Source organism: Leucopleurus acutus (assembly GCF_964270905.1).
Source record: "Leucopleurus acutus genome assembly, chromosome: 4".
Taxonomy (NCBI): domain Eukaryota; kingdom Metazoa; phylum Chordata; class Mammalia; order Artiodactyla; family Delphinidae; genus Leucopleurus; species Leucopleurus acutus.
In genome coordinates, this window is record NC_139146.1 from 72685931 (window position 1) to 72705332 (window position 19402).

General features: G+C 44.8%; 1 protein-coding gene across 1 annotated transcript in view; it reads right to left on the reverse strand.

The window, feature by feature from the left end:
* SCFD2 (sec1 family domain containing 2) overlaps positions 1-19402 on the reverse strand; it is a 394032-nt gene that overhangs the window by 34507 nt on the left and 340123 nt on the right. The window contains exon 6 of the mRNA XM_082838240.1: positions 1935-2080. Within this exon, the coding sequence (XP_082694366.1) occupies positions 1935-2080 (146 nt within the window). The remainder of the gene's footprint in view (positions 1-1934; positions 2081-19402) is intronic.

Consider the following 19402-nt stretch of genomic DNA (forward strand, 5'->3'; position numbering starts at 1 on the left):
TGAATTCTCCAAGCAGAGCCCAGGACAAGGACCCAAATACAGTCCTTGCCAAGTATATTTAGATCCCACTCATTTTATTGGTTGCACAGCATTTCACTAAGCGTCTGCATAATTGTTATTTAATCCCCTCAAGATACACATATACTCCCTGCCTTGTCCCCACTTCCACTCACTGACATTTAGGATTTTTGGTGAACGAGTTGATGTTACTGACTCACTGTAAGGGAAGTGTATGCAACAAGGGAAAGTTCATTTTCCAAAGGCGATGGCTGCTCAGACAGGGTTCTGAGGTCTGGAGCAACTGTGTTGCTAGCAGGGAGATAAAGTCTGGGAAACTTATCACTGTCCTTATTATGCCCAAGATTTATAGCTAATACATGTTTATGTGAAGTTGGCCAAATTAGTCACCATGATGATCACAAAACTGAAAAGACCTCATTAATTTAGTGGTTTATCTTCCCTTTGCCAATGATAGCAGACACTTGCTTCTTGATATCCTTTGGTCTAAATTTCATCATATGTCGACTGTTCTATCACGTCTTCTAGGACCAGTCCATACCGCCATATTTAAGATTGGTAATTGTTTCATGACAAAACTACAACTGATTAATTATCTGAGTGATTTTTTTTTTATCTGAGTGATTTTATCTGTATTTCGTGGTAGTGATGTTCTCAGATCATTGAACAAAAGATGGGAATTTATATTACTAAGTTGAGTGCCAATGTCTAAGGTCTTTTGTGTCTTGGTGGGTGATTTCAGTATCTGAGATCAGCATTATCAGTCATAATTCCTAGACCCTCCAGGAGAACCACGGTGCTGCAAGCAGGGAGGTTTTGGGTTGGCAGAAAAGACCTGGCGTCAGGCCCTGGCCCACCTGTGTGCCTGCTTCCTGGGTCTCGGGATGAGAATACCTCTCTGGCCTACTTGTCGTGAGGATCAAAGGGGAAACCAAATGTAGGGGACTCTTCAAGTATCAGCTACTATACAAATATATGGGAGGAAGAATCTGGATTTTGCTAGGTGGTAGCAGGTAACCTTAGCTGTTGTCGACATGCCCACCTGAGAGAGTCAGAACCCTCAAGCTGAACCCCTCACTATGTCATAGTCCCCACTAACAGCTCATTCAACTCTCCAAAAAGCCTTAGCAAATGGAGCGAATTTTACTGACTATTTCATGGGGAGATGGAAGAGAAGATTCCTTCACACACTCCACAGCAAAACCCAATGATCTTTTCTGTCAGAAACATCTGTTCTTCCTTGAAAGCTCACCTCTGGCCACCAGGAACCTGCGGGTTGTCTCTTCCTTGTCCAACAGAGACTGCCCAGCCTCGATGGCCCCAGCTTTCCTTCACCCCTTCATCTTCCCTTTGGGTCTTTCCGTGCCTCCCCGTGCCTCCCCCGCACCTCGCCCCACAGAGTTTTGATAGAGCAATTTCCCCTTCAATCTTGGATTCTCATATCGTCTTCCTACTCCCTGGTCAAAACATCCTTGCAAGGTTCTCCTACTCTCCTAATAAAGCGGTGGGGGCATTTTAAATAACAAACATTTTTGCTGGCATCAGCTTCTTTTTCCCTTGCCATAACATTATTAGGTAAGTTTGCTACTCTTATATCCAGAAACTTGGGCACTAAGGCCACCCCACATCTGGCGCTTAGGGACTTGCTTAAGGTGACAGAACAGCTCTGGGGCAGTTATAAAGCAGCACTGACCCGTAATCCAGTGCTCATCTCACTGCATCGAGCCTGAAATACAAATAAACTGGGAAGCTTTCAGATTCAGGGGAACCCAGAACTCTGGACTACAAGGGCCTTGGATTTCATCTTGAACAGATCCTTCATTTTAGAGAGGTTAAAATGGAAACTTTTCTTTCAGTCTCTGAATCCTAAAAACACAACACAGATTAGATGGTTACTTTAAAACATATGTACTTGCCTGGTGGGTATGATTTCCAGCAACATATACAGACTTAAACTGTTTCATGAGATTCCGAGCTCCAGCAATATCCCGAAGCGAAGTAAAGAGTTCATCCACGGCACTTCTGGACTTGTGAAATGTCAGGTTAATTGAAGAGTCACAGCCTGAAACAATCCAGAGATATTTGCTTCGCTGAGCAAATCTTTACACTGAGTTGTAATCGTGACAGGTTGAGCTCATGTAACGTAGTTGTTGTTGTTGTTTTTTAACCCTATTTCCCCCTGGCTGTTCACCAACTGGGCTGTTTCAATCGTCCCTGAGCAATGAAACACATTGAGTGTAAACGCCTTTGACAGAAGCAGAACTCAGAATTGCCTGGGATTGCAGCCACTGGCTTCAACCCCTAGACTGCAGAAGTTTCACAAAAAGAAAGCTCCCCAGGGTCTAGTGTCCTCTGAACGCAGCTTTGGGAAAATAGGAGACACAAAGGAAAACACAACAGAGTACTGTGATGAACTGCTCTCACTTGAATCCCACCAACAGTTTCCATAAAATAGAATAGCAAGAATGAGAAAGATCATAGAGTTGCTCCAATGACAGAACTTGCTGGGATGGGCATATAATGCGCTAACAAAGCTTATGGCGTATTTCAAAAGGCAGCCATTCAGAGCTGATCAAACACAAAGGGGGCCTAATGAGAAGACTGTTCTCGGAAGTGGTTCTATTTCTTTTTGAAACTCATAATAGATGGATTTCTTCTCTGTCTTGTTACAAGCTCATGCAGAAGAGGAATGATCATGGTTAAGTCAGAAGTTCAAAAAATAGAGAAAGATTCAAGATGAGTATTTTTGACTGTTGAAATACTGCACATACATGAACTCATCAATCCCCACATCACCCCTATGAGACAGGAGCTATTCTTTCCCCCATACAAAGGATGAGGGAGCTGAGGGCCAGAGAGATTAAGGAACACGCCCATCAGCACACTGTCTATGTTCAGCCCATGTTCGTTCAGTCATTCTGGACTGGTTCACCTGTAGGTTTGGGGAACAGTTCTTGTGCCCTCTGCTTCCTGCCTCAAGTACCTGCATGTCTGTCTCTGTGTCTGTCTGTCTCTGTCTCCGTGTACCTCTCCTCCTGTCTGGGGCCCTTCTCTGGTTAGAAGCATAGAAGTCAGCACTCAGAAACAACAGAGCTTTCTCATCGCTTGGGGGGTACCATTCTGAATTATGGTCTCCATAGCCTTATGGAGGGGGCAGTAGGACTGAGCCCCAGTTGCCCCCGACAGTAACTCACTCATGAATGCCTCCTCTACTGGCTTTCCTTCCTCTCCTGTCTCACTTCCCTACGTCCGGACCACACTGCCTAGGACATCTTCTCAAATACAGTACTTGCACCCAAATCCTTGTCTCAGGACACCAGAGCTGCCAGGGTGATTTTAACACAGGCAGCTTGGGTCCAGAATCTATATTCTTTTTTTCAGAACACATTTATTGAGGTTCAGTTCATACACCACACAGTTAACCCATTTCAAGTGCACAATTCAATAGCTTTTAGTATATTCACAGAGCTGTACAATCATCATTCCTACAATCAACTTTAGAACATTTTTATCACCTCAACAAGAAACTCCATACCTGTTAACTGTCACTCCCCCTTTCCCCCTACCCCCAGACCCTGGCACCACTGATCTGCTCTCTGTCTCTATGGATTTCCCTACCCTGGACATTTCATATAAATGGAATCATAGAATATATGGTCTTTTGTGACTGGCTTCTTTCACCTAGCACAATGTTTTCAGGGCTCATCCAAGTTGTAGGATGCATCAGCACTTAGTTTCTTTTTATTGCTGACTAACAGTCATTGTATAGATATACCACATTTTAAATATCCATTCATTGGTTGATGAACATTTGGGTGTTTCCACATGTTGGCTATTATGAATAATGCTTCTAGTTTTACATGTACAAGTTTCTGTGTGGACATACATTTTCATTTCTCTTGGGTACATATTTAGCAATAGAATTTCTGGGTCATGTGGCAACTCTGTATTGAACCGTTTGAGGAATTGCTAGGCTGTTTTCCAAAGTGACAGCACCATTTTACATTCCCACCCTCAGTGTAAGAGGGTTTTCTCTGCATCCTCAAAAATGCTTGTTATCAACTATCTTCTTGATTGTAGCTCTCCTAGTGGATGTGAAGTGAGGAGATACTTGTTAATTTTGATAAAGAGAGAAGTTTTTAGGAAGCAGAGGTAGATCCAAACAAGCTTCAACTAAAATGGAGTGTATCTAACGTACATAGGAACATCCAAAGGAACCCAATGGCAGCAGACACAGTGTAGGTAGTTGAGCCTGTACTTTCAATAACTGTGGAACACTGTATATAACTCTTAAAGGGAGGGCAAAATTCTGAACTGTTTTTACTCACACTTCTGACACCAAATGTGTGGGCTTTTCCCCCCATACCAACCAATTCTCTAACTCTCCACACATCAACTGAGTGTCCTACAATTCAAATCAATTCTGCCACTAGCTATGTAGAGTTAGTGCAGACCCCACCCAGACTGCCCCCCCTTCAGATGCCAAGTTTAATTCCCAGTTTGCCCGTTGCACTCCTGACCTATCAATCAAGGGTTCCCATGACCCCTTCCTCAGGTTCAATAATTTGCTAGAACAGATGACAGAACTCAGGAAAGTGCTTTACTTACTGGGACCAGTTTATTACAAGGGATGCAACTCAGGAACAGTCAAATAGAAGAGATGCAGAGGGCCAGGTATGGGGGAAGGAGAGCAGGACTTCCATGCCTTCTCCAGGTGCTCCACCTGCCCAGTATCTTGATGTGTTCACCAACCAAGAGGCTCTTCAAACACTATTGTTTAGGAGACTTTATGGAGGTTTCATTACATAGGCACAATTGATTAAATTATTGGCCACTGGTGATTAATGCATCTCTCAGCTGCCCTCTTCACTCTGGAAGTTGTGCGGGTAGGGCTGAAAGTTCCACTACTCTTTTTCTGGCAACCAGCTCCCATCCTGAAGCTATTATTCCCCCAACCACCAATCATCCCATTAGCATATAAGACACTCTCATCATTCTGGAAATTCCAAGGGTTTTAAGAGCTGTGTGCTAGGAACTGTGGACAAAGACCAATATGCATATTTCTTATTGTATCATAAAAATCCTCTGACCAGTCTCTATTTCCTGGTCTCCAGAAATGTCCAACTCACTGTCATTAAAAAAATCAGGGGCTTCCCTGGTGGCGCAGTGGTTGACAGTCCGCCTGCCGATGCAGGGGACACGGGTTTGTGCCCTGGTCTGGGAAGATCCCACATGCTGCGGAGCGGCTGGGCCCGTGAGCCATGGTCGCTAGGCCTGAGCGCCCGGAGCCTGTGTTCCGCAACTGCAGAGGCCACAACAGTGAGAGGCCCGCGTACCGCAAAAAAAAAAAAAAAAAAAAAAAAAAAAAAAATCAGAAGGGTGGTCAAGCCTAGTGAGAGGAAGCCTCCCCGTGTTCAGTGAACTCCAGTGGGGAAGCAGGGATTCGACAGAAAATTCAGGGAGTTCGTGTACACTCTCTAGAATTCTATGCCAAGCTTTGTGTCATTTTCTGAGAAGCATGTCCACAACTTCCTCCTTATTCTTAAAGAGGTTCATAACCAAGAAAAGGTGAGATCCACAGGTCCAGAGCATCTATCGATATCATACCATGCTTGCCCTTGGCACTGCAGCTCAGTTGACATACATCAATTTGTGCATTAGTCAATAATCAGCCAGAAGAAACCCTGGAAGGTTATGGCTTCTCACTGATTCATGTGGCTTCTTTCCTTAAACTCCCAGCCTGAGCCATTCAAAATATGGGAAATTACATCAATTATATCTAAGTGTTGTATACTATGTACTACTACTCCTTTAAATTAAAAATGGCATGAAAACAAGAAGAAAGCATTACTAGTTCTAACACCATGCATGGTGTTTCAATTCTTCTAAAACACAATTCAGCTAATAGGCTAGACTTCTTAAATTTAAAGTAATTCTATAGAACAGAAAGGTTCATACAAATTTTCATATGGTCTCCTTCAACTTTTTGAAAAGTGAGGACTGTAATGTTCATCCATTAGGCTGAGTGGAATAGAATCATCTCCTGGATTATAGAGTACTGAAAATTATAAATTATACATGGAAATTGTAGATTATACGTTGGAAGTAGTTTAAGCAAAGGCTGTGTAATTCTGAAGAGTTAGGTCAATTGTGGAGCAGGTTGTTGATAGAAGAAATGTTTACAGATTACAGGTAAATTGAACTCAAAGGAACCCAACAGAAAAATAACACTGTCAAAGAAATTGCTGGAAGAAAAAAAAGTACAAAATTTACAAATAAACTAAAACCTTCCTGAAAAACAGTCAATTATCTCCATTGTTCAAACCAACTGCACAAGGGCAACTTCTGTCCAGTGGGTCTGTCCAGCGATCCTTTCCGACGTGTCTGTTATCCTCAAAGCAAGTCCTCTAAAATGTACATGTTTCTGGGACACCAGGCCAAAGGGGTCTCATCTCTGAGCATCTTCAGAATTATATCAATCTTCACCAAAAGCAGAATTTACATTCACTTACCTAAACCCTATAATGAAAGTCTCAACACACACACACACACACACACACACACACACACACACACACACAGAGAGAGAGAGAGAGAAATGGGGATAAGAGAAGATATATGATGTGTAAGATCACATCACCATCTCCAGCAAAATGTCTCTCTGATCACAGCCCTGACCTCCTCCACGTACACTGCCTCCCACCATTCAGAATATCTCCTCTGTGAGTGCAGCTCATTCCATATCATGCTGCAGTTAATAGCTAAAGGAGATGGGGGTGCAAAAGCTATGAAATGGGATGAATTCCTTTTTGGTGTAAAAGCTATAATCACTGAAAGCTCACGTATAGAATCACTTATGCCAGACACTATTCTAAGAAGTTTATACATATTAGCTCACTTAATCTCCTCAGAAACCCAATGAGGTAGGTACTAGTATCATCCCCATTTTGCAGATGGGGAAACTGAGCCATAGAGAAGTTAAGTGACACACGGTCACTCAAGTAGTAAGTGGTAAAGCTAAGATGTAAACTCTTGCAGTCTAATGCCCAAGACGGTTGTGTTAACCACTCTACTCTGCTGTCTTTCGTATGTGCTGGAGTCCACATACATAAAAGGTCAGTAAAGCACTTAGTTCACCCTTAATATCGAAGAAGTGCTTTTACAGTGGAGTGAATGGCAGATGCCTTTCCTCTTGGGAAGATCTGGGCCTGTCTCTGGGGGTAGACGCTAATAGTATGGTTTGCAGTTATACCCCAGGCCCATCTTTTGTGGCCACACAAGGTGTGGGATCTCCCGGGCCTGCCCCACACCCTCCATTGGATCTCTGCCCTGTAAGGCACTGTATTCAGTTACTTCTAATAAGCCCCGGACAGCCTGTTCCATTAAGCCAGCTTATGAGATAACGGTGTTTTGTAAGGGACCCCTAAGTGTACAATTCCAGTCAATTCTCATTTAATCCACTTAGTTAAATAGATAATAAACCAGAAGCTGATCCTAGCCTTTGGCCAAGCACAATCTGCGTACTTCAGTTGCCTGCTCCTTGATAAGGGAGGCCCTCAGTCCCGCAGGGCACCCCTGTGTTCGCCTAAAATAGGGGATGACTCATGCCCCTGCAATTTCTTTGGAGGGCTTGGGGATCTCTTGGGCAGGGGTCCAGTTACTCCTCGGAGCAACAAAATAGGGCTCCTGTGTCCACATCTGCCCGCCCTCGTCCCCCTCTCACCCGTCTCCACTTACTGGAGTTGCTCTACCTCGGCAGAGGGAGGACAGCGGTTTCCATGGCTCTGTGCACTGCAGGGACCCACATTTCCAGCAAAAACAAAGGTAAAATGGAGAGAAGGCTGAAGAGCTCAGGGATCTGAAACCGTGCACCTCAGACTGGGACTTGAACCCACGCAGCCAGGACTCAAACCCGGCCCAAACTCAGATTGGGACTCAAACCCAGCCAAAACCCACAGTCTTCCAACTGAGATCACACACCTGGTTTCAGGACTTAATGAAGCTCAGCTTCTTGATGTCTCATCACAGAAAGAGTTTAGTGAGAGACAAAGCGATAGGTAAGAAGTGGATTTATTTAGAGAGAAACACACTCCACAGACAGAGTGTGGGCCATCTCAGAAGGTGAGAAAAATACCAGGGTATGGGGTTGTCAGTTTTTAGAGGGGTGGGTAATTTCATAGGCTAATGAGTGGGAGGAGTATTCCAGCTATTTCGGGAAGGGGTGGGGATTTCCAGCAATTGGGCCACCACCCACTTTTTGATCTTTAAGGTCGGTCTTGGAACTGTCATGGCGCCCGTGGGTGTGTCATTTAGCATGCTAATGTAGTACAATGAGCATATACTGAGGCTCAAGGTCTAGTGTACGGCGACTTGTCCACCATCTTGGACCCTTTTGGTTCTAACCAGCTTATGTCATGTCCTCAGGCTATGTCATTCTTTCAAAGGTTGTGCCCTGCCCCCTTCCCTCCTGTTTGCTGGACTCCTCACTCCAGTCTGCCTAAGTCCTTCTGTTTGGTTCTCTCACGGAGCAGCCTTGAACCTTTCTGGTGCATGGGGAACTTTTTCAAAAGAGCCTGGCTTCCAGAAGTTTGGTTTTATTTCTTAGGTATTCAGGAAAATAAAGAATCTTGTATCAGGAGGCTGCCTTATCCAAAGTTTCAGTCTGGATTAGAGATGAAGCACCCTCACCTAAGGCCTTCACACACACACACACACACACACACACACACACACACACGCACACGCACACGCACACGCACACATGGAACCTGTATGGCTGGATAAGCTGGGGGACATGGCTGGAATTGGATTTTAAATGTCTCCCTATTGAGTGATATTATTCTCGTCACAGTTGTAGAAGTCCCTTACATCTGATTGAGAAGAGCTGGGGTCAAAGAATATCAGTTGAGCCTCTTCAAGGGGTTCTTTTCTTATCTGGACCCAAATTATCCAAGGATGGCCTCCTCATCCTTCTTCTGGCCCAGAGTTTGAGAACATCAGGTCCATTTTCCAATTTGCATCCCACCCTCCTGTCTCTCAGCAAACCCCTGGCAGCAGGGGACCCATCTCTGTGGGCTCCTGGGGCAGTTAGAGAAAAGGTTGGCTTGGGAGGGCAATGCGGCCAGAAAGCAGAAAGGGCAGAGCGCTGGGAAGTCATGACCTCCCTCATCCATCCGGCTGTCCGACATTGCCTTTTCCCTCTTTTCAAACCATTGTTTTAAAGATGGAGCCCTTTTTCATGGCTCTCTATAAAAGGTTGGCAAATGAAAACAAAACCAAACAAAATAAAAAACCAAATAAACCTTAGCAAGTGGTGTCACATCTGAAATCTTTTCGGGAGGTTGACTGTGTAAAACCACTCTTGAGTAGGGAAGTCCTGGTAATATTTATAATAGGAGTTCTCTTTTTCAAATGTGATTGGGACCAATAGGTGATTAGAAGTCCTTTAAAGAGAGGGATCATGAAAAATTGATCTCTCTCCCACACGTATACATACACATATATGTGTATTTGTGTGTACGTATAACTTTGTTTAAAATTAAAACACAAACATCTGTTTATTCACTACTCTTTTGAGAAAAGTCTTTTGTTTGAGTATTATCTGCTGATTAGAGTTCTTTTTTTAAAAAAAAATTATGTACTGTGTATAATTTCCAATTTTAGTCCATTTAAAGTGGAATAAGAAGTTAGACCCCTGTAGCACAATCTGAGAACAGAATTCTTCTAGACTTTAATGGGTTTTTTTTCCTTCAATCTTTTACAATCATCCTGTTCATACCTAATTCAAAAGCATGTTTAAAATGATTCATCTTTACTGAGTCTTTCAAAGCATTCAATTTGGTTTTCTCTGAAACAATTTATTTTGAATTCATATTTCCTCAGAGAACATTTAATTAAACATTTAATTTAATTTATTTAATAACAAATACAACTGGCATAAGCAGGTTTGGGAACAAACATAACTGGCTCCTGGGAATCACACGGCTCAACCAGGATGAGCAGATGTGCCCAGGCACGCGGAGGTTGCCTTAGAGCTCTGAGGGGGTCAGAGTTTTGGCGTGAGTTGTTCTACTTTATTGAGGGATCGCAGGATGTAAGTTATTTTGGTGAATGGGTCGTGTGGAGGCTGGTTGAGAACACATGAATTATATATATGTATTATTTATATTCATTGTATTTATATTATACATTATATTGTATATAAATGAAAAATATTATACACACGTATTTCTGAGGTCTCATATTTATACTACAGGGCAATGTATCTGTGTCATCAATCTAATATTTAATGACCTAGTGTGACTTCTAAGTTCTTCTAATATAAAAAAACCATAATCTGGTTTTTTTTAATCAGCCTTCAGGTCTTACAGGGCTGACTTCCTCTTTCCTTGTAGGATCGTTGATCTACACTACACGGCAGGGGCTCCTCAGTGGGTGCAGAGATAATGTATGTATGCTTGGATGACAGTGTTAGTGAGCCTGGCCTAACAAAGAAAATCAGGGTCAGAAGGTGTCCCGGTGAGGCCACAAAGGGCCCAAGGCAGGGCTCGTGGAGACTGGACCACCCCCGGAAGTCCCTCCATAGGTCTCCCCTCGGGCTCTCAGGCCACATCGGTCCCATGCCCCCTTGGTTCACTGGATCCTGCTCAGTGTCCTGGAATCTCCTTAGCCTGTGGCCTCTAGTTATTGCTCCAATGACAGAGGAGGAAAGGAGGGGAGGGGTGGCGACATGCTCCAGGGAAGCCGGGGCTCTCCCTGGTTCTCTGCTGGTCTCTAGCATAGCGCCTGGTTCCTAGAAGCAGCCACGAAATATTTCTTAAATAAATGAATGGGGAAAACAGAGAGATAATGGGAAAAAGAGCTGAATCAGACCAAACACGCCATAAAGTGTGATTCTTGAGGAGCTGCTAAACTATCTCTGCAGGAAATTTCAAACAAAGGGCTCGCAGATGGGTCTGAGTAAGTGCAGCCTCCACGTGTGAGTGGATCATCTCTCATACAGGCTTTGCTCGGTGAAGGGCAACCTCAATTGGCTGCATAAATTTGGCTTGTCTGTTTAATAAGCAAAGCTAAACTCTACGTGGTTTGGGTATACGTGCATAGGAGATGAAACTGTTTTTAAAAGAAAGGCAGTGATAAATACAAGCTTCAGAAAGTGGTTACCGCTGGGGGAGGAGGTGGGCGGGTAAGGACCCTTTGGGATAGGGTGATGAGTTCATGGGTGTTTCTTATGTAATTATGCTTTATAATATATATATATATAGTATAATCTTTTAAATGTATCAGCTATCATCTTAAAATATATAACAGAACACAAAACCAGTCACACTACTTTTTTAAGCCTCCAGCAAATTCAGCTTTTTATAACAGTTGGAAACAGGGAAGAAATGACAGCTGAAATCTATTATTATTAGGCAGTTTGGGGAGGTGTGGGGGACGTGGAAAGTCTTGTACAGCCACGAGAGAATGTGACTGCCCAGAATTCTAGCCCAAGGTCTGACATGCGGTGGGGGAAACCTGAAGGAAGGAACGTCGTCAGGAATACGCTTTGGAACTTGCATCTTTCATTAAGGCAGGGAACAAAGTCAAGTTGCCAGTGAGGCCCAGGAGGCAGGATGGAGGCAGCGGGACAAGCAGCCTCTTGATCCTGAACGTCGGTGCTGCCTCAGGAAGAGCCACGGAGGCAGCAAGACCAATAACCCTGGGTCACTGCAGAAATAAGGAAACGGCCCCAACCGTTCCAAAGCATCTCCTCCAAGATGCTTCTGAAAAGTCTCTCCAAAGCAGCTTTTATGACTACCCTAACTATACCAACACAGTCTCTTTATCTTAAGAGTTTATGTGGTTAATTAAGGAAGGGTTAATTAAGTATAAAAACTGCTGTGATGCCGCATCATGTTGAGTAGTACAATTTCACGTCGGTTATTATGTTATCCTATTAAATCAATCCAAGTCACCTTAGACAAGGGGACTGTGAAGTTCAGCATTCAGAGTAAACAAAATACCAGGTTGGAGGCTATTTATTTTCTTTTCTTTTGGCTGTGCCGCGCAGCACATGGAATCCTAGCTCCAGGACCAGCGATCGAACCCGTGCCCCCTGCAGGGGAAGTGTGGAGTCTTAACCACTGGACCGCCAGGGAAGTCCTGAGGCTATTTCTTTCAAAAAGGTAGGCATTGATTTTTGATCAGTTACACAATCTCCTATTAGCGGAGCTATCACCATAGGAAAAATCAGATTTCCCTCATATCATTTCGACTTTGGGCCCCTTTTCCAGGAATGAAACCTGCCACAAGTGGGAGAAATGCCCACGTAACCACTTAAGCTCATGGTCATGAACCTTCCCAGTCCCAAGGAGGGCAGCTCCTTAAGAGTAATCACAGACACCATCTCAAACCCGTACCTCACTCCCAATGCTTCCTAATAGGTTGATTGTTTTTATTCTGTTGAATGAATTCTACTGATTTACTAACTTGCCATTGATACCATAAGTCCCCGTTCAAAGCGTGCCGACATTTCTGGTGGTTCTGAATAGCTGGACATGGAGTGCTGGCCTCTCAAAGCTGACTTGAGAGATCACCTGCATCTGGTTGTTTTCACAAGCTGTCAGGTGACACAGCACCTGGGAGCCTCAGAGACCACTGTGATGATGACTACTGTTGATCTCGTTTTCCAGACTAGGAGAAAACAAGGCTATGCTACATGCACGTAAAGGCGGCACCAGAGCACGGCCATGAGCTGAGCACAGCTGGCAGCTCTTCTGTTAATATTTGCTCGCTTCTTGTCTGTTCTTTTTGGGGTGCTACAAAAGCTGAAGCAGCAACAAAGGTAAGAAAACACAGAATAGGTAGAAACTTACGGTGGGGTAAATCTGATCTGCTTTATTTTTCATTAAATTGAGTGAAGACTGCCATCATTTGATTTTAGCAGGGAATAGTATTCCCCCAGGGCACAGTTTCAGAACCAATGAGCTAGTTCGGCATTTCAGAGAGAGGGAAATGGAAGCCCAGATGCTCCTTCCAAGACCTGCTGAGGCCAATCCCACCTGTCCTCCTCATGTACCACCACCTGCTACCAGCCCTGCATTTCGTTACCCTGCACACTCTGTCCCTCCCTATTCTCCAGTGCAGAAATGTGTGTGTGTTGGGGGTAGGGGTGATTCTACCTGACGCAGCTGCAGCAGAGGCCTAGGGCTCCCCCAAGAAGATGGCCTGGAAGGCTTCCTGGAGGAGCAGGCCAAGAAGGAAGCTGTGAAGGACCACATCAAGGTACGCTCTTTCTGCTTCTTTCTGAATCTTACTTAGCCCAGGCCCAGTCTTGTTGCCAGTTTTACAAACAGTACCAAAGGTCCATTGCCTGTGAAGGATTCTTAAGAAATAAGGTTGTACCTTATTCTAGAAATGCCAATAAAATTGCGAGTGTGGGAATAATACGGTGTTGTTTTTAGCTGTGATGTGCCACTGGGAAATGCTTTTTTTTTTGGGGGGGGCTGTGCCGCGTGGCACGCAGGATCTTAGTTCCACTACCAGGGGTTGAACCCATGTCCCCTGCAGCGGAGGCGCGGAGTCCAAACAACTGGGCTGCCAGGGAAGTCCCTGGTCAATGCTTTCTTGTCCAAGTTACAGTGAATAAATCACTCAGGGTTTGGCCTGTCTGCTAATTACACAAACCTGTGCTACAGCTAATCGTTCGTTTGTAGAAAAGGATGAAATCAGAAGTCCAAATCATGGCACATTTAAAAGCCTTTCAAATGACTGTCTGGCCTTCCCCTGCCTCTTATTCTCACCATCATTTAGAGGAGCTTTAAAAAAAAAAAGAAAAAAATCTAAGTTTTTTCTTTTCCATTATATTTCCTGAGCTCCAGCCTCACTGAGCTTGTTGTCATGAGGTTTGTAAGTACGGAGGGACAGTAGTGTCTCTTTATTTATATTTTTGGGGAAGGCTAGGTGGTTAATAATATGGAATCATTTTCTGATCTATCTGAGAAAAAGAGAAGAATGAAAAGGGAAGCTTATAGGCCTAAAGTTTCTTTCATCCCTTTTGTTTCTTAAAAGAATGGAAGGGCAAATGGAGTTTATTTTTCTTCTGGTAACAGCCAGATCAAATGAGACCCCGCCTTGCCCCTCCCCCAAGACACACAAAAATCACTCTCAGCCTCAATCTAGGCTCCCCTGCACCTGTCGTTGTAAATCGCCATTGAGCTGAGCCAGCATTGCTTCGCCTGAAATTTAAGCTCCCACTAAATGAGGCCTCTTATCTATCACTTTTCTGTATTTTCTTTTGGAGGCAGCACGGTTTAGCGTGGAGGTCAGCCGTGCCTGATTCGGAGATGGGACACAGTCCAGACAGGTTTGCCAGTGGCCCCCGGCGTGGAGGGGAAGGCGAGAAATACCACCATTGCCCTCCTCTCTTTTGGGGGCAGGAGGAGCCTTGAGGGCGGACCCCAGAAGCAAAAGCAGGGAACCCAGGAAAGCTTATAGGCAGAGGCCTGCCTTCTGCAACTCTGAGCTCAGGTCCCAGTGAAAGGGGGAGCTGGGGTCTGGAAGGGGCAACCCTGAGGACACAGTCAGGCTTCCTGACGGGCGGAGCGGGCTGCTGTCTGCAGGCTTCTAGGCGCTTCTACCTGTGCCAACCCCAGTCCGGTCTCAGGTGGGCTCTCACCCATCTCCTCCAACCTCTGATGGAGATGGCTCAGATGAATCGCACGTCTACGGGGCGATTTAAACTCTGCCGACAAAAATGAATTATCACAGAGGCTCAGGGGTTCCAGGTTTTCACTTGCTTCTGGGCAGGGACATTCTTAAGCCCACAGCTGTTTTCGCAGTTACTCTATGTCCACCATGTGTCATGGAGGGTGAGTGAGGGGCCTGGCTCAGAGCTCTTTCCCCTGAAGGATGGGTAAGGGGAGGGTGGAAGAACCGCTGAGCTCCAGCCAGCTCTGGGACCTGAAAGTGGAATAGACACTGAAGAGCAAACAAGGTCTCAGCTTCTTGTTTCCCTGAAGGGCAAGAGAGTCCACAGGGAGTTTAGAAATAAAAACTCCAAACGGCTAGGATTTCTTTGGGGCCCCCACTGGGGAAATTGTCCAGGTTTGTAACATCTGAACTCTCTCTTCACATACCCGCCCACAACTGCCTTCATTTCTGCCCCCGGTGCTTGCCTCCCTGCAGGTGAAGCAACTGTGCGATGATAGCTCAGGACCGGGTTTACGGAACAGTGATGTCCCTCAAAGGGTTCATCGTCAGCTGGTAAAATGAGACAGTTCTCAGAACCGCAGTGGGTTTGGGGCCTCGTGCAGAGCCAGGCACCCAGGATTTGGTCAGTAAATGGAACGTGCAGCTGGATCACAAACGTGTAACTCTTCCGGAAGAAAGATAAAACCCCAAACCAAAAAAGAAACCAAAAGGAAACCAGACCAAACCGAACCTCTACGGAGAACTGCTGGCTGTGGCCATGGCAGTCTGGTTACTGGCTGTGAAAAGCCTCAGGGCCCATTCGAGGCAGGAAACCACTAGAAGCAGCCTCATCTTGCCGTGGCCACTCCAGGGGCTTCTGCAAAGCCCACACGGCCACTCCAGTGGCTCTTGCTGTGGGTACTGAGCTCTCGCTGTGTGCTCGGCAACTTGCACGTGTTGACTCAGTCCACTTCGTGAGGAGTGGCTTCACGGCCACCAGCCTCTGTGTGAGAAGTCAATGTTGTCACGCCAGGGTCACCCACGGAGGGTGCGAAGAGAAGGGCAGCCCGTGAAGCCCAGGATTGGAATGGGCGGCAGAATTTGTTGGAGAGTAAGTTGGCAAGTGAAGGGAAAATAAAAACCCCTGGTCAGGGAGGTCAAGAGCTGTGCTGACCTGAAAATTCAAGGTTGGCTACGGTACATTTGAGAGAAGGAAGTTCTCGTATTATTCCAAGGAAGGAATCGAGGGTTAGGCTGGATTTAAATTTCACCAGAGCAGAGCCCATTCATTGATTCACTCAACAAATATCTACTGAGTGCCTGATGTGCGGCTCTGTTCTAAGCAACAGCAAATAAAACATTAAAACTTCTTCCTGCATCGGATTTCCTTTGTATTTCCACCACTTTGCCTAAAAATGATGATAATAGTTAACACTTATTGAGCACTTATGTGTCAAGTACTATTCTAAGTATTTTATAGGTATTAATTCATTTAATCCTCAGTACTATCCTACAGGTAGATGCTATCATCACCCCCATTTCACAGCTGAGAAAAATGAGGCACAGAGAGGTTGAGTAACTTGCCCAAGGCCACACAGCCAATTAATGGCAGAACCATAATTTGAACCCAGGCAGTCAGGACCCAGAGTCCAGACTCTTTTACCACAGCAGACAATCAATAAACAACTAAATGATTATGATAAAAATACAGCATAAACACAGTTAAATAGCCCAAATTTAAGCAAAGAGCTAGAAGGGTCAGTTTACATTATGACAAGTTTAAGTCCCAGGTTATTTGGAAAGAAACGTATCTTTACTACCTGCAAGCTCATACTGAGACTAGGGCTAATCTAGTGATCAGTAATCTAACAAGCAGAGGGCTCTGCTGCCTGTTGTGATGAATATTAAAGCCTGGACCGCAACTCGAGTGCCCATAGCTAATAACTAACACTTAATATCCTTAAAATGATCTGTTTTCTTGAGAAGGCTATCCAGTCGTCATTACAATCTTCCTGATTAAGATTTGCTCAACAGTCCTCACTCTCAATTGAGGTCAAAGTAACTTAATATTTCATGGTACTTTTAAAGTTAACTCATCTTAAATATTACAGGGTGGTCACTGGTGTTTAATCAACGACACCCTGGTCTCCTCTTTCTGGTGTGTGGTAGGATTGATTACACGTGTCCCTGAGTGAGGTGGGACCGTGGAGCTTACTTTGGGCTGTCAAATATGAGTGGCAGTGACATGTGCCACTTCTGAGGGGAAGCCTTTAAAAGCCTGTGTGCAGGTTACCACCTCCCCTTCCCCCTGCCTCAGTGATCATGGAGGCCGTATGGAGAGCAGGTCTCTGGCCGTCTGGCAGAGCCCCTGCACACCAGAGGTGGACACAGAGCACAGAGAAGAAACTACCAGTGCTGTTTTAAACCACTGAGATTCTGGGGCCGTTTGTGTTTAGCCCACTGTAACTATTACAAACACCTACCCTCCAAATTCTGGGTGCAAAGAGGAATGAATAAAGAATCTATAAAGCCAATTAGAAGGGAAAGGAAAACAAACATTGACCATTACTATATTTTAGGTATTTACATGTTATCATACCTAATCTTCTTGGCAACACTGAGAAGTAGGTATGACCTCCATTTTACAGACATAGAAACTGAAGTTCAGAGAGGGAATGGGACTTAGCCAAGGATATATAGCTAGTGAGTGACAGAGGTGAGTTTCAAATTCAAGTTTGTCTGAATTTTCTGATTATACAATGCTGTCAACAAAAGCATATGCAACTAGATTCCTCTAAAGGCCAAACATAGGACCACTAGGTGGGAAAGGCATTCAGTCATCCAGTCATTCACCAAACACATACAGCATGCTTACTGTGTGTCAGGCACCGTAGCAGGATTCTTGGAGTGAAGAAGGTGGCTATGGTCCCTACCCCGAGGAGCGGACAGTCCAGTGCCGGCTACAGACGAGGAAAGCAGCGATTTCAGTGTGGTGTATGAGCTATTTGGCTAGGGCAAGGATGGCGTGGGGCTTGAGAGTATACTCCAAGTCATGGAAGGAAAAAACAAAAAACCAAAAAAACCCCCACACAGCAGAGAAGGGAAATCTAGGAAAGCAAATGAGAGAGGAGGGCCAAACAAAGACATGCCCTGCACACACTTGGTGAGAACGTGCCATGTGCTTCACCCCGACACACACAACTGTGGTGGCCTGCTGCCACTGGCTGATGACATCAAGGCACCCGCAGAAGCCGAGAGAGGCAGCTCCACCCTGCTGGGAACAGCAGCCCTCACCCCCTCCACAGCTGGCTCGGGAATTCAAACCCAAGCAGAGAGCACGCATTCGCTGGCGGCTGGCACCCCAAGTCACGAGGACTGAGGGCAATTTGCTTGCTGGTCTTCCCTGCTCATCTACGACTCTTTGCCACACTCACCAGGTCTTATACAGGGCCTGACATGAAACAGTCACTCAGCCACTGTTGACCTGATGATCTGTAGGGAATGAACAGAAGCTGCGGAGGTAGAAAGGCGCCTAAGGAAGCTTGGGGACTGTTGAGCACCAGCCGGTCTGAGGCCTGTGACGACCAGGAATAGACCCCAGAACGGCTCAGGCTTCTTCTGACTATACTCAGCAATGCAGGTCTGAATTCTGAGCTTCAGAAGATCCCTCCCATTTAGAAATGAAGAAATACGTGGCTCTCCTGGGTGGAATGTCTCAGGTTAGGGGCCACTAGGCCACATCTAGGCTCGTGGGGTTGGGGTGAGAAAAAAATTCTACTTTGGAGGTTAATGGTATAGTCTGTGTCTTTGGGCAATTTAACACTAGAGGGAGGGGGGCTGAGGTCGAAGGAGAAAGCATTTTACTCTAATGAATACCTCTCAAAACAAGTGGGCCACTGGCTTGGCCTTGGAAATATTTTAGCAATCCTGAGCATTTTGATATGAAAATATTCCTCATCAAAATAGGATTTGCCCAGGATATACAATGGAGAAAAGACAGTCTCTTTAATAAGTGGTGCTGGGAAAACTGGACGGCTACATGTAAAAGACTGAAATTAGAACACTCCCTAACACCATACACAAAAATAAACTCAAAATGGATTACAGACCTAAATGTAAGGCCAGACACTATAAAACTCTTAGAGGAAAACATAGGAAGAACACTCTCTGACATAAATCACAGCAAGATCTTTTTTGATCCACCTCCTAGAGTAATGGAAATAAGAAAAAAAACAAAAAACAAATGGGACCTAATGAAACTTCAAAGCTTTTGCACAGCAAAGGAAACCATAAACAAGACGAAAAGACAACCCTCAGAATGGGAGAAAATATTTGCAAATGAATCAACGGACAAAGGATTAATCTCCAAAATATATAAATAGCTCATGCAGCTCAATATTAAAGAAACAAACAACCCAATCCAAAAATGGGCAGAAGACCTAAATGGACATTTCTCCAAAGAAGACATACAGATTGCCAACAAACACATGAAAGGATGCTCAACATAACTAATCATTAGAGAAAGGCAAATCAAAACTACAATGAGGTATCACCTCACACCAGTTAGAATGGGCATCATCAGAAAATCTACAAACAACAGATGCTGGAGAGGGTGTGGAGAAAAGGGAACCCTCTTGCACTGTTGGTGGGAATGTAAATTGATACAGCCACTATGGAGAACAGTGTGAAGGTTCCTTAAAAAACTAAAAAT